We start from the raw sequence: 14,487 nt of genomic DNA, 5'->3' as shown, positions 1-14,487 counted from the left end.
CCTGCTAAACTCATGCCATTACAAATTTCTGACACTGATATTAATCTAAGCCAACTAATCACGGCTTCACTGTGCTAGGATCAACAGGTATATCATCTTCAGATATGACAAACCCTGAATATAATCTGTCTTAATCAAGATTCACAATTCAACAGTTTCTGTATACAACTTTCCAATTCTCAGAATATTCAATACAATACTCAAATATTCAACAAAATCAGCCATATTCTTCGAATATCCCAGAATATCATAGATCAAATAATCAGAGAATAATCAAAATATTCTGAACACAGAGTTTATCAATTCACAACCATAGCTGATTCATCCCAAAGAGAAACACTCAATCTGATGTAACTCTTGACTAGTAAATCTTCTACCTGGTCTTTCTAATCTTTCAATTCAATCAATACTATCGGTCCAGTATTTCAAAAAATAAGAACTGTACCTGATATGAAATCAATGCTGAAATCTATCTTTCTGACTAGAAGCAATTCTGAAATCCCATCTGAGAAAACATCAGCAATTTCATATATCACGGGCAAATCTGCCAATGATAAACTCGATTTCAGTATGTCAACTGAATACATAAGAAATCTCTCCGTTCTTTTCTGTAATAATCGAGTCCTCAACATCATCCATATCTAAGGAATCTTGACCGTAAAATTTCTGTTCATCAGCCATATCCGGTCTGAATCTCACAATCTTCTGGAAATAATCAGCGGTAGTTCTGTACTTGGTCAACATACCGGTACCGATAATAAAATCGAAATCGGACAACCCAAGTACAATATAATCTAACTTAATCTCATATCTGTCATACTGTAGCATACAAGATCTAATAGATGTCACTGATATAAAACCTCTCCCCAACAGAAAAGATATCAATACTACATCATATAATAACTCAATAGACAAAGCATATATCAATGGAATTCATTTAAAGATAATCATATGTAATGCATTAGTATCTATCAACACATATGCAAAATAACCATACAGGAAACGATTACCTGCCACTACCTCGTCAGGTGTGTCCTGGCCTTGGTTGTGATTGAGGAGTCGTCGGTGGTTGGGAGGAGTGAACAACTGGTGATTGTCTATCAAACGGTGTCACTGATCCAGTTGGTTCTGCTCCCTGAGATTTTCGGGAACCTCTATGTGGACAAACTCTAGCAAAGTGTCCTGGCTGACGACAGACGTTGCAACTACCAAACACACCTTGGCATTTCTCTGTGGAATGTCTTTCTCCACAAGTGCTACAATAAACTCCCGTATAACTCGGGCTAGAACTGCTGGAGCTAGAGGAACCACTCCCTAACTTCTTAAACTGTTTCTTGCGAGCTTTTAGGAAATCGTCTTTTCCCTTACTACTACTGCCATTATCAAATCAAGACGGTGCTGTCAATAATTGAGCTGGAAGTTTTTGTTTCTGTGGGCGAGCTGTAAAGGCCCTAAAACTCCCTAAAACTCCTTGCTTGAAAATTTGCTGAAAATTAAAAATTTTCTGTTTAAAAGAACTTAAATGGCCTCATTCATAAATCAACTGATGAATCAAGTTCAATGTTTAAAAAAAAATAGAAGCGGAAGAAAATAAAGTTTGCCAACAATAACAATTTAACGGTCGAAAACATGACCTTCCCAACTAACGGTCGAAAACATGACCTTCCCAAATAACAAAATAACGGTAAAAAACATGACCTTCCCAACTCAAAGGGGCACTGTCCAGTCCAAGGCCATAGGCTAAAAGCCAACCGAGAACTCAAACGAGCCTCCGAACCGACACAGCAACTTGCTGTAAATTTCCAGCAGCTGCAACCTTGCTTGCATCGCGTCGTTTGCGAGACTTTTGGCCATTGGGGCTTGAACCACCGACCAAAGCCTCTCCAAAACGTCCCAAGGAATGATTCTAACCATGGCTAAGGGCCCTAGGCCATCCACAATCCGCATCACACCATAACTCAACCGAAGGATCCAACCGAGACTTGCGTGCATACGTGTGTAGTGTCTTGCTTAGATCGATGTCTTGCGTCATTCAAGTGGCCATTTGATTGACCATGGCATGATCTAGACATCTAGGAGTATGGTATGAACCGTGGCTAAGGGCCATAGGCCATCCAAGACCCATACCAAGCAACCAAAAACCGAAACCATAAGCTGAACCAATGAAGAAGTCGAATGGGGAAAGGGGCTGTTCTTGTTGTTTTGATTGAAAACCGAGGAGCCATGGACCAAGCCACCAAAAGGACGACTTAGTCACGTATTAGACTTACTAGGGGAGTGATCCAACCATGGCTATAGGCCCCTAGGGCAGCCATGATCAGATCCTTACCCTTGGACAAAAATCTGAATTTTCGAACTCATAAAGGAACACAAATGGTGTTGCTATAATTTCTTGGTCTCGGCTTTCATGGGGCTCAAACCACTGGACAAATGTATTCCTAACATGCCCTAGTACATGCCTAGGATCAGCTTTGGGAGCCTGGAGTCGATCCAATACATGAAACTCACAAACCAAAAGAAACCGTGAAGCTTGCCAAGGAAAGTCGAAAAATCTGCATCATGGTTTCGAAAATATTTTGACATGCATCTCGATTTTTTCTTGATAAAACATGATCATATACTGAAAAATAATTTATAATATGACTTGATTGATGTTTGAAAGAAATCTAGACATGCCTGGTTTCGTTTCGAAAGAAAACGAACGTAACGACGACGACGCGGCGTGGAGGAGACTGAGTTGCTTCTCTACCTTTCCTTGTTCTCGATTTTCTTTCCTTTCTTTGGCTATGAAACTCACGACTTTTTAGACTGAATTGGATCTGAATTCGGTGGAAGGGAGGGGTAGAATAAGTGGTTATGAAGGTGAGGAGAAGGGGTGCAAAATAGGTGGGATGCATGCAAGACCAAGTCTCCCCTTTTTGAAATTTGAATTCTAGTTTGTTATCAAATGAGTTGGTGGATGTATCTAGAAGGGGTGGCCGATTTCTCTCTTGTTTTCTAGACTAGGATATGTCCATTAATTAATTACATGGTGCTCCCAAAAATCCTAGAATTATCCTACTAATTACATGCAAAGAAATGGTCAAAGTTGATGAGTTGGCAATTGAATCCTCTAGTAACCAAGGGGTGGCCGAAATCTACTAATAAAATGAATGGGGAGTGTTGTTTATTTACTAAATTAATAACTCTTAAAAGCCTCACTAATCCTTTAATTAATTTAGCGAGCTAACCCCTTAATTAAGTAACTCAAATGAGCTTATTTTCTACTCACCTCAAGTTGCATAAATAATTCCTCAAACCTCCTTTTTAACTTAAATGAACTTACTTGCTAGCTAAATTATCTTCTGGAAATATTTCTCGAATCTTAAATTCTATCTCAAAACTCCAACTCCAGTCCGGCCTCACTGAAATAACTGAAATGCTAAAAATCAAACTACTGAACTGAAATAATAAATAATTAACTTCAAAGGAAAGCATTAAAATAATCATGCAATGAAGTCAATTTAAATTTAAAAATCTAGAATTATGCATGGCTTATACGTAGACTGATTTACGAGTTCTACAATCCTCCCCCCGTTAAAAGAAATTTTGTCCTCGAAATTCGAACTCACCGAATAACTCGGGGTAACGCTCTCTCATTGTAATGACCCGAATTCTTATTTTGAATTAAGTATTAATTAAGAGATAATTAATGAGTTGTTAATTAAGTATTATTAAGGAATTGATAATTCGGGATTAAGCTGTTGGGATCCACCGGATTTAAAAAGGGATAAACCTATCCACTTCAGATTGCCTTATCTCGAGAAATCTAACTAGACCAATGAGATTCTGACACGTGGCAGATAAGATTGGTTCGGATTTTCTGAAATAGTGCGGATGCAGCCTATAAATGGAAGCCGATTCTTTTGTTTTCTTCACCGCATTCTTCAGAGAGAGCTCTAGTTGCATCTTAGGTTTTCTAGCCAGTTTCTAGGGCACTTTGGTGTCGAGAAGTTTCAGAGCTAGTGTCGACTCGAGAAGGGGTCGGTGAACTGAGATCGAGACGTCATCAGCGGGCTAACGACGGACGCAGGTATAATCCTAAATCCTTAGATAGTGATTTAAGGATCATTAGGGAGAACTTCTAGCATGTTTGTTCTGGTTTGATAGTGATTTCATTATGTTGGTATTGTCTAGGTTCAGAGCTTTCTGTCAGATTGTTTTAGTGAGGTAAGTGATGTACTGACTGAGATATCCAAGCGTAGTATACACACTTATATGCTGCATATTTATCTGTTGCATGATACATGTTTTACTGCTTTGGCATATTATGCATGACACATCATGTTGAGCCTGATATATTTTGAGATATACCTCGTTTGTTGGGGCCGCTCAGCCCTATTATGTATTGTGGACGATGGGGCATCGAGAGCTACAGTGTCCGACGGGACCCGCGGGCTCTGATGACCTGGACATTGCAGGTCCACGTCTTGTTTGATGATGAGTGTGGGAGCCAAAACATGCCTAGGGCAGATCAGAGACTACACACTCAGGCGCCTCTAGACTGAGCATGAGATTCTTGACTTGATCCTTGATATCCGAGCATATTGCATTTTGCATGCATCATATCAGTTTGTATACTCGTACATTCTCGTATTGGGCGATTGTCGCTCACGTCCTTGTTTTCATCTTGGGCACCCCATTCCACGGGGCAGGTCTTAGGTTGGACGGTTCGGACGACCAGGGCAGTGGCTAGAGCAGTTGGGTTTTCAGTGGTGATCCAGTGGAGGTTTTCTGTGGTTTATCGTTTTCTCGTTCAGGGTTATGGTTTCGTTATGGTTGTATTAATGTTTAAGACTGCCGTTATTGTTTTGTTTTAATTTGGGTTGTAAGATGATTAAGTATTTGGTTTCCGCTGTATAATTGTTGTTATTAAGCTTTAATGTTGTATGTTTATTAGTCTGTTGGAGGATGTAATGACCCAAATTCTTATTTTGAATTAAGTATTAATAAAGAGATAATTAATGAGTTGTTAATTAAGTATTATTAAGGAATTGATAATTCGGGATTAAGCTGTTGGGATCCACCGGATTTAAAAAGGGATAAACCTATCCACTTCAGATTGCCTTATCTCGAGAAATCTAACTAGACCAATGAGATTCTGACACGTGGCAGATAAGATTGGTTCGGATTTTCTGAAATAGTGCGGATGCAGCCTATAAATGGAAGCCGATTCTTTTGTTTTCTTCACCGCATTCTTCAGAGAGAGCTCTAGTTGTATCTTAGGTTTTCTAGCCAGTTTCTAGGGCACTTTGGTGTCGGGAAGTTTCAGAGCTAGTGTCGACTCGAGGAGGGGTCGGTGAACTGAGATCGAGACGTCATCAGCGGGCTGACGACGGACGCAGGTATAATCCTAAATCCTTAGATAGTGATTTAAGGATCATTAGGGAGAACTTGTAGCATGTTTGTTCTGGTTTGATAGTGATTTCATTATGTTGGTATTGTCTAGGTTCAGAGCTTTCTGTCAGATTGTTTTAGTGAGGTACGTGATGTACTGACTGAGATATCCAAGCGTGTATACACACTTATATGCTGCATATTTATCTGTTGCATGATACATGTTTTACTGCTTTGGCATATTATGCATGACAAATCATGTTGAGCCTGATATCTTTTGAGATATACCTCGTTTGTTGGGGCCGCTCAGCCCTATTATGTATTGTGGACGATGGGGCATCGAGAGCTACAGTGTCCGACGGGACCCACGGGCTCTGATGACCTGGACATTGCAGGTCCACGTCTTGTTTGATGATGAGTGTGGGAGCCAAAACATGCCTAGGGCAGATCAGAGACTACACACTCAGGCGCCTCTAGACTGAGCATGAGATTCTTGACTTGATCCTTGATATCCGAGCATATTGCATTTTGCATGCATCATATCAGTTTGTACACTCGTACATTCTCGTATTGGGCGATTGTCGCCCACGTCCTTGTTTTCATCTTGGGCACCCCATTCCACGGGGCAGGTCTTAGGTTGGACGGTTCGGACGACCAGGGCAGTGGCTAGAGCAGTTGGGTTTTCAGTGGTGATCCAGTGGAGGTTTTCTGTGGTTTATCGTTTTCTCGTTCAGGGTTATGGTTTCGTTATGGTTGTATTAATGTTTAAGACTGCCGTTATTGTTTTGTTTTAATTTGGGTTGTAAGATGATTAAGTATTTGGTTTCCGCTGTATAATTGTTGTTATTAAGCTTTAATGTTGTATGTTTATTAGTCTGTTTAGTAGTGGCTCGGGTAAGGGCGCTACATTTGGTGGTATCAGAGCATACAAAGATTTTTGGGACATTAGTATTTCTGTTTTGAGGATTTAGAGGTTGATTTTCTTTTCCTTTCAGATGTCAGGAGATGGAAGCAGTCACGGAAGTGTGGGACATGGCCGTTATGGCGACGATGATGCTGGTCGAGAACATCGTCGTAGAGATCGTGACGGAAGGCGTCACCGAGATCATGATGAAAGGAGACGTAGGAACCGTGTCAACATTATGGATTTCATGAAGATTGGACCTCCACCGTTGACCGGAGATGAGAATGCTGATGTTGCAGAAGCTTGGGTCGATATCATGGAGCAGTGTTTTCGAGTGCTGCACTATGACGAGGATGAGAAGATGGAGGTAGCTGATTTCATGATCCAAGGAAAAGCTCGGAAATGGTGGAAACCTGTTTCTGCTATTCTAGTTCAGCAGCATGGGCGGATTCGTTGGGAACATTTCCGTCAGGCCTTCATCAATCATCACTTTCCGCCAGCTCTTCGTCAGGCAAAGGAGATGGAACTGTTGACCATTAAGCAAGGAGATTCGAACATTGAGGATTATCAGAAGCGTTTTACGGATCTGTTGCCGTATGCTCCTCACATCAGTGAGAATTCTGTAGCAAAATATTCTCACTTTTTGAATGGTTTGAACCAGGAGATTTTTTATCGGGTTTCTGTTTGTGATGATCCTACTTCGTACGAAGGATTAGTGAATCGTTGTCGTCAAGCCGAGATCAGTATTGCTAGGAGGAAGGCTATGCAAGCTAGCAAAAGTTCTAGTTCGTTGGGACCAAGGGGTCAGTCTTTCATGAAGTCTGTATCTTCTTCTTCTTCCGGTTCTGGAGGGGTACACAGCTTTGGCAGGAAAAAGATGCAATGTGGCCACTGCGGAGGTAATCACCCGACAGAGAATTGTCGAAGAGCAACAGGTGCTTGTTTCAATTGTGGAGGTTTTGGTCACATGAAGAGAGATTGCCCTAATTTGGAGAATCAGAGTGGAGGCGGAGGTTCTATGACAGGGTCTCACAGTGGAAAACAGTCTGAGGCCACTGTGCAACAGAAGGGTTTTCCTGCTCAAGGTTCTCGTCGTGGAGGAATATCGCAAGGATCTCAGCAACGCCCACGAGTTCAGGGGCAAGTGTTTGCCTTGAACCAAGAACAAGCTGAGGAGCATAACGAGAGAGTCATTGCAGGTAATTTTCTTTTATGTGGTATTCCTGCATATGTATTGATTGACACTGGGGCATCGCATTCATTCATAGCATCAATGTTTGTTAAGAAGCATAAACTACCCTACGTGTCATTAGATGTTTTGTTGTCGGTGTCTACGCCGATGGGACAAGAGGTTTTAGCTAAGCGACTTGTGGTAGACTGTTTGCTAGAGTTTGAGGGAAAATACTTGTCTGCCAATTTGATGATATTGGCTATGGAAGATTTCGATTGTATTATGGGAATTGACCTATTGACTAAGTATAGAGCGACGGTAGATTGTTATCAACGTCTCGTTCAGTTTCGTCCAGAAGGAGACGAGAATTGGTTCTTCTTCGGTGAGGGGGCTCGACCTCCAATGCCAGTAGTGTCTGCTGTAAAGGCACAACGGGCTTTAGCGAAGGGAGGAGAAGGATACCTCATTTATGCTGTTGATGTAGCGAAGGATGTAATCGACGTGAAGAACATTCCAGTTGTCGATGAATTTCCTGATGTTTTCCCCGATGAAATTCCTGGATTTCCTCCAGAGAGGGAAGTGGAAGTGGAGATAGAGTTGGTATCAGGAACCACACCTATCTCCAGAGCGCCTTATAGATTGGCACCAACAGAGATGAAAGAGTTGAAACAACAGTTACAAGATCTTCTTGACAAGGGTACATTAGACCCAGTGTGTCTCCTTGGGGAGCACCAGTGTTGTTCGTTAAAAAGAAGGATGGGTCTATGCGACTTTGCATAGATTATCGGCAGTTGAACCGAGTAACAGTCAAGAATAAATATCCGTTACCACGGATTGATGATTTGTTTGATCAACTGCAAGGGACTTCAGTGTATTCGAAGATCGATTTACGGTCTAGATATCATCAACTTCTAGTTCATCAACGTGATATCCCTAAGACTGCATTTCGAACAAGGTATGGGCATTACGAGTTTCTAGTGATGCCGTTTGGTTTGACGAATGCTCCAGCAGTATTTATGGATTTGATGAACCGAGTATTCCAGGAGTATCTTGACAAGTTTGTCATTGTCTTTATTGATGACATACTGGTATACTCTCATAGCCTTGAAGAGCATGCACAAGATTTAAGAATTGTGTTGCTAACCTTAAGGAATCACCAACTGTTTGCTAAGTTGAACAAGTGCGAGTTTTGGCTCGACAGAGTTGTCTTCTTGGGACATGTTATATCCAAAGATGGGATATCAGTGGATCCTAGCAAGATCGAAGCAGTGTTGAGTTGGGCACGACCGGAATCATCTCAAGAGATAAGAAGTTTTCTAGGTTTGGCAGGTTATCACCGGAGATTCATTTCAGGATTTTCTCAGATTGCCAAACCATTGACTCAATTGACGTGTAAGAATGTGCAGTTCGAATGGACACATGATTGTGAAAATAGTTTTAATGAACTGCGTCAACGTTTAACAACTGCACAAGTTTTAGCTCTGCCATCTGGATCAGGAGGGTACATTGTATACACTGATGCATCACTTCAAGGACTTGGGTGTGTTTTAACCCAGAATGGTCATGTGATTGCATATGCATCTAGACAGTTGAAGAAGCATGAAGAGAATTATCCAGTTCATGATCTGGAATTGGCAGCGATTGTGTTTGCTTTAAAGATCTGGCGACATTATCTCTACGGAGAGAGATTTGATATCTTTACAGATCACAAGAGTTTGAAGTATATCTTCACTCAAGCAGAGTTGAATATGCGCCAAAGAAGATGGATGGATTTGTTAAAGGATTATGATTGCGAAATCAAGTATCATCCAGGATCAGCTAATCTTACAGCTGATGCTCTTAGTCGCAAGGTGAGATTAACTGCACAAGATCGTCAATCGAGTTACGCAAATACCAAGCGTAGACCTCTACAGTTTCAGTCAGGGGAAAAAGTTTTCCTTAAAGTTTCACCATTCCGCAGGGTGATGAGATTTGGACTCAAGGGAAAATTAGCCCCAAGATTCATCGGACCTTTTGAGATCTTGGAATGTGTTGGGAATTTGGCGTATCGATTGGCTTTACCGCCGTATCTATCCAGCATTCATAGTGTCTTTCATGTATCGTTGCTACGAAGGTATGTAGCAGATGAATCGCACGTTCTTAGTCCGACAGATGTTCAACTTGAAGAAGACTTGACTTATGTCGAGTAGCCGCTTTTAATCCTTGGTAGGAAAGAGAAAAAGCTCAGAAACAAGACCATTCCACTTGTTCTAGTGCAATGGCAACGTCGAGGTACTGCAGAAGCGACTTGGGAGTTAGAGAGTCGTATGCGCTCAGAGTATCCACATTTGTTTTGAGTTGTATTTAATTCATTTGTATTGTACTTCAGTTTTGATTTCGAGGACGAAATCTTTGTAAGGAGGGGAGGATGTAATGACCCGAATTCTTATTTTTAATTAAGTATTAATTAAGAGATAATTAATGAGTTGTTAATTAAGTATTATTAAGGAATTGATAATTCGGGATTAAGCTGTTGGGATCCACCGGATTTAAAAAGGGATAAACCTATCCACTTCAGATTGCCTTATCTCGAGAAATCTAACTAGACCAATGAGATTCTGACACGTGGCAGATAAGATTGGTTCGGATTTTCTGAAATAGTGCGGATGCAGCCTATAAATGGAAGCCGATTCTTTTGTTTTCTTCACCGCATTCTTCAGAGAGAGCTCTAGTTGTATCTTAGGTTTTCTAGCCAGTTTCTAGGGCACTTTGGTGTCGGGAAGTTTCAGAGCTAGTGTCGACTCGAGGAGGGGTCGGTGAACTGAGATCGAGACGTCATCAACGGGCTGAAGACGGACGCAGGTATAATCCTAAATCCTTAGATAGTGATTTAAGGATCATTAGGGAGAACTTGTAGCATGTTTGTTCTGGTTTGATAGTGATTTCATTATGTTGGTATTGTCTAGGTTCAGAGCTTTCTGTCAGATTGTTTTAGTGAGGTACGTGATGTACTGACTGAGATATCCAAGCGTAGTATACACACTTATATGCTGCATATTTATCTGTTGCATGATACATGTTTTACTGCTTTGGCATATTATGCATGACACATCATGTTGAGCCTGATATCTTTTGAGATATACCTTGTTTGTTGGGGCCGCTCAGCCCTATTATGTATTGTGGACGATGGGGCATCGAGAGCTACAGTGTCCGACGGGACCCACGGGCTCTGATGACCTGGACATTGCAGGTCCACGTCTTGTTTGATGATGAGTGTGGGAGCCAAAACATGCCTAGGGCAGATCAGAGACTACACACTCAGGCACCTCTAGACTGAGCATGAGATTCTTGACTTGATCCTTGATATCCGAGCATATTGCATTTTGCATGCATCATATCAGTTTGTATACTCGTACATTCTCGTATTGGGCGATTGTCGCTCACGTCCTTGTTTTCATCTTGGGCACCCCATTCCACGGGGCAGGTCTTAGGTTGGACGGTTCGGACGACCAGGGCAGTGGCTAGAGCAGTTGGGTTTTCAGTGGTGATCCAGTGGAGGTTTTCTGTGGTTTATCGTTTTCTCGTTCAGGGTTATGGTTTCGTTATGGTTGTATTAATGTTTAAGACTGCCGTTATTGTTTTGTTTTAATTTGGGTTGTAAGATGATTAAGTATTTGGTTTCCGCTGTATAATTGTTGTTATTAAGCTTTAATGTTGTATGTTTATTAGTCTGTTTAGTAGTGGCTCGGGTAAGGGCGCTACACTCATCTCCGGCTCAGACTCCCATGTAGCTTCCTCCTCAGAATGGTTGAGCCATTTGACTTTGACTCGCCTAACCAGCTTGTTCCGAAGCTTCTTCTCTTGCCTGTCTAGGATCTGCACGGGTCTCTCCTCATAAGATAACTTCGGAGTAAGCTGCAACGGCTCGAAATTCAGCACATGCGAAGGATTTGCCATATACTTCCTCAGCATGGAGACGTGGAACACATTGTGTACTCCGGCCAGATTCGGCGGAAGAGCCACACGATACGCTAGCGTCCCAACTCTGTCGAGGATCTCAAACGGTCCAATGAATCTCGGACTGAGCTTCCCTTTCTTCCCAAATCTCATGACACCCTTTATAGGTGCCACTTTCACAAAGACATGATCGCCCACTGCAAACTCTAAGTCTCTCCTCCGCTGATCGGCATAACTCTTCTGTCGGCTCTGAGCAGTCCTCATCCTATCACGGATCTGGACTACTACATCTGCTGCCTGCTGAACAATCTCTGGACCCAACTCTGCTCTCTCTCCTACTTCATCCCAATGAACAGAAGATCTGCACTTGCGGCCATACAATGCTTCATACGGAGCCATACCAATGGAAGACTGGAAGCTATTGTTATAGGTGAACTCTACCAATGGCAAGTTCGACTCCCAATTCCCTGAGAAATCAATGACGCAAGCACGAAGAAGATCCTATAAGATCTGAATAACTCGCTCTGACTGTCCATCTGTCTGCGGATAGAAATTTGTGCTAAACAGCAACTTTGTACCCAAAGTTGAATGCAATCTCTTCCAAAATGAGGAAGTGAATCTGGGATCTCTGTCAGATACGATAGAAACTGGAATGCCATGGAGTCGGACTATCTCTCGGATATACAGATCTGCATACTGAATCATGGTGAATGTCGTCTTAATAGGCAAGAAGTGCGCTGATTTTGTAAGACGATCTACAATCACCCAGATAGCATTCGATCCTCTGATTGACCTCGGAAAACCGGTCACAAAATCCATGGTGACGTTCTCCCACTTCCACTCAGGAATAGGAAGAGGCTTAAGCAAACCTGCTGGTCTCTGATGCTCGGCCTTCACTAACTGACAGGTCAGACACTCGGATACAAACCGTCTGATGTTCTTCTTCATACCAGGCCACCAATACAATAGCTGCTGATCTTTGTACATCTTCGTACTCCCAGGGTGAATGGAGTACGGGGACATATGGGCCTCTGATAAGATGTCTGCTCGGATAGAATCACTGCTAGGAACCCATATCCTGTCTTGGTATCTCACAATACCGTCGCTGACTGCATACAAGACACTGCCCTTGGCTTCATCCCTCTGCTTCCATTGTGCCAACTGTTCATCTGCTGCCTGACCACTGCGAATACGGTCAATAAGAGAGGACTGGATAGTCAAGGTAGATAAACGAGGAACTCTACCTCTAGGATAAATCTCAAGATCGAACTTCTGCATCTCAAGCTGAAGAGGTTTCTGCGTCGTCAAATGAGCCATCACTGCAACTTTTCTGCTCAAAGCATCCGCAACTACATTAGCTTTACCCGGGTGGTAGCTAATGTCACAATCGTAGTCTTTCACAAGCTCCAACCAACGCCTCTGACGCAATCTTCAGCTCCTTCTGCGTAAAGAAATACTTGAGGCTCTTGTGGTCGGTAAAGATCTGGCATTTCTCTCCATACAGATAGCTGTAAATTTCCAGCAGCTGCAACCTTTCTTGCATCGCGTCGTTTGCGAGACTTTTGGCCATTGGGGCTTGAACCACAGACCAAAGCCTCTCCACAATTAAATAATAAATAATTAACTTCAAAGGAAAACATTAAAATAATCATGCAATGAAGTCAATTTAAATTTAAAATCTAGAATTATGCATGGCTTATACGTAGACTGATTTACGGGTTCTACACGAGCAACATACGACATTCCTCGCTGTTGAATCAAACTTGCCTCAGCTCCCTTTTCCCGGTTCAAGGCGTCAGCAAAATAATGTGGTCGTTCTACATTTACCAATGCAGATATTTCAGGATTCAATCCGCTGATGAACTGATCAACTACAGCTTTATCATACCCAGCCACCTGAGGAGCAAAACGTAGTAAAGTAGAGAATTTTGCCACATATTCTTCAATATTCAGCTGGCCTTGTTTCAAGTTGGCAAACACTGTACTTTTATCTTGTCGGTACGATACTGAGAGAAATATTTTATGAAACTCAGCTTTAAAAATTTTCCACGTAATCACGGTACCCTGCTGTTCTAAGGCTTCTTTGGTTGCGATCCACCAATTCTTTGCGACCTCGTATAACTGATGCCCAATAAATCTAACTCTGCGTTTATCTGGGTAATCAAGTGAATGAAACATCACTTCAATATCATTCAGCCAACTCTCACAGTCATCAGATGTCTCAGTACCCTTCAGAATCGGCGGTTGAAATGACTGAAACCTCTTCAACATTATTTCTATCGGAGTTTCTGACACATCCATCTGATAAACCGAAGTACCACCTGATTCTGGAATTCTTCGAGGAGGTATATCTGATTATCAAAAGAATTAGTAATCAAATACAACAAACCTGTTTCAGTCCTCCTCTGTTCATCTTGCTGCTGATCAAGAATCGGTTCTGATTCATTCTCAATAACACATGTTTATAAACAAATCAGATAATCAAGTAAATATGTATTATATAAAGCAGTAACACATGCTAGCATTCAAAAGCAAGGAAGGAAAACTCATTCTCCCCGCTCACTAGCTCCTATTCCAGTCTAAGGTACCTACTGCTCTGGAACCTACTGCTCTGATACCACCTGCTATGGGGACCCGGACGCTAATTCATGTCTTAATCATTATTAATGTCAAATATAACAATTAAGAAAAGTGGGACTAAATTTTTTCTTTTTAAATTATAAATGCGGAAACGTAACAGTAATCTATCTAATATACATGTCAAAATCAAAGTACAAATTATGTACTATATGTCTCTATCTCAACTAGGTTCAACGACTATACATCCAGTGCTGAATCCTATTCTGATTCTAAGCCCGGATCTCCGCGCTAACTATAATCTCTCATCCTCTTCCTGATCCTGATCCTGTCCCACCTGTTGTCATGTACACATACAAACAAGACAACAGCCGGATAACTCCGGTGAGAATTACATTCCCAGTATAAATCATGTATACATACAATTCATAAAAACAAGTATAATACCATGAAACAGATATTCATAACATGTATCAAAATCAGAAACATTAATCAATACAAACTCTGAATCACACTCCTTGAC

General features: G+C 41.7%; 1 protein-coding gene across 4 annotated transcripts; it reads left to right on the top strand.

The window, feature by feature from the left end:
• Window positions 1-4,974: 4,974 nt before the first annotated feature.
• LOC140828956 (uncharacterized) lies at window positions 4,975-11,192 on the top strand. 4 transcript variants are annotated; one of them, XM_073191871.1, is made up of 4 exons: window positions 4,975-5,384; window positions 6,006-6,079; window positions 6,372-7,479; window positions 10,915-11,192. In XM_073191871.1, the coding sequence occupies exons 3-4, from the start codon at window positions 6,372-6,374 to the stop codon at window positions 10,953-10,955; spliced, it is 1,149 nt and encodes a 382-aa protein (XP_073047972.1). In that variant the 5' UTR covers window positions 4,975-5,384; window positions 6,006-6,079; the 3' UTR covers window positions 10,956-11,192. The 4 variants fall into 4 exon arrangements, with proteins under 4 accessions (XP_073047972.1, XP_073047963.1, XP_073047981.1 ...); XM_073191862.1 differs by having other exon boundaries at window positions 4,975-5,521; XM_073191855.1 differs by adding an exon at window positions 5,489-5,521 and having other exon boundaries at window positions 4,980-5,384; window positions 6,006-7,479.
• Window positions 11,193-14,487: the final 3,295 nt, after the last annotated feature.

The sequence above is a fragment of the Primulina eburnea genome, chromosome 1, assembly GCF_022965805.1.
Source record: "Primulina eburnea isolate SZY01 chromosome 1, ASM2296580v1, whole genome shotgun sequence".
NCBI classification, from domain to species: Eukaryota; Viridiplantae; Streptophyta; class Magnoliopsida; order Lamiales; family Gesneriaceae; genus Primulina; species Primulina eburnea.
The sequence above is the reverse complement of the archived record's forward strand: the minus strand, read 5'-3'. Positions and strand labels throughout refer to the sequence as shown.

Excerpts from the sequence above, each read along its gene's own strand:
- LOC140828956 (XM_073191880.1), top strand. The coding sequence starts at position 6,372 with ATGTCAGGAGATGGAAGCAGTCACGGAAGTGTGGGACATGGCCGTTAT. Across the intron at positions 7,480-10,914 it reads TAACGAGAGAGTCATTGCAG|GTCTTAGGTTGGACGGTTCG; the intron begins GTAATTTTCTTT and ends TCCACGGGGCAG.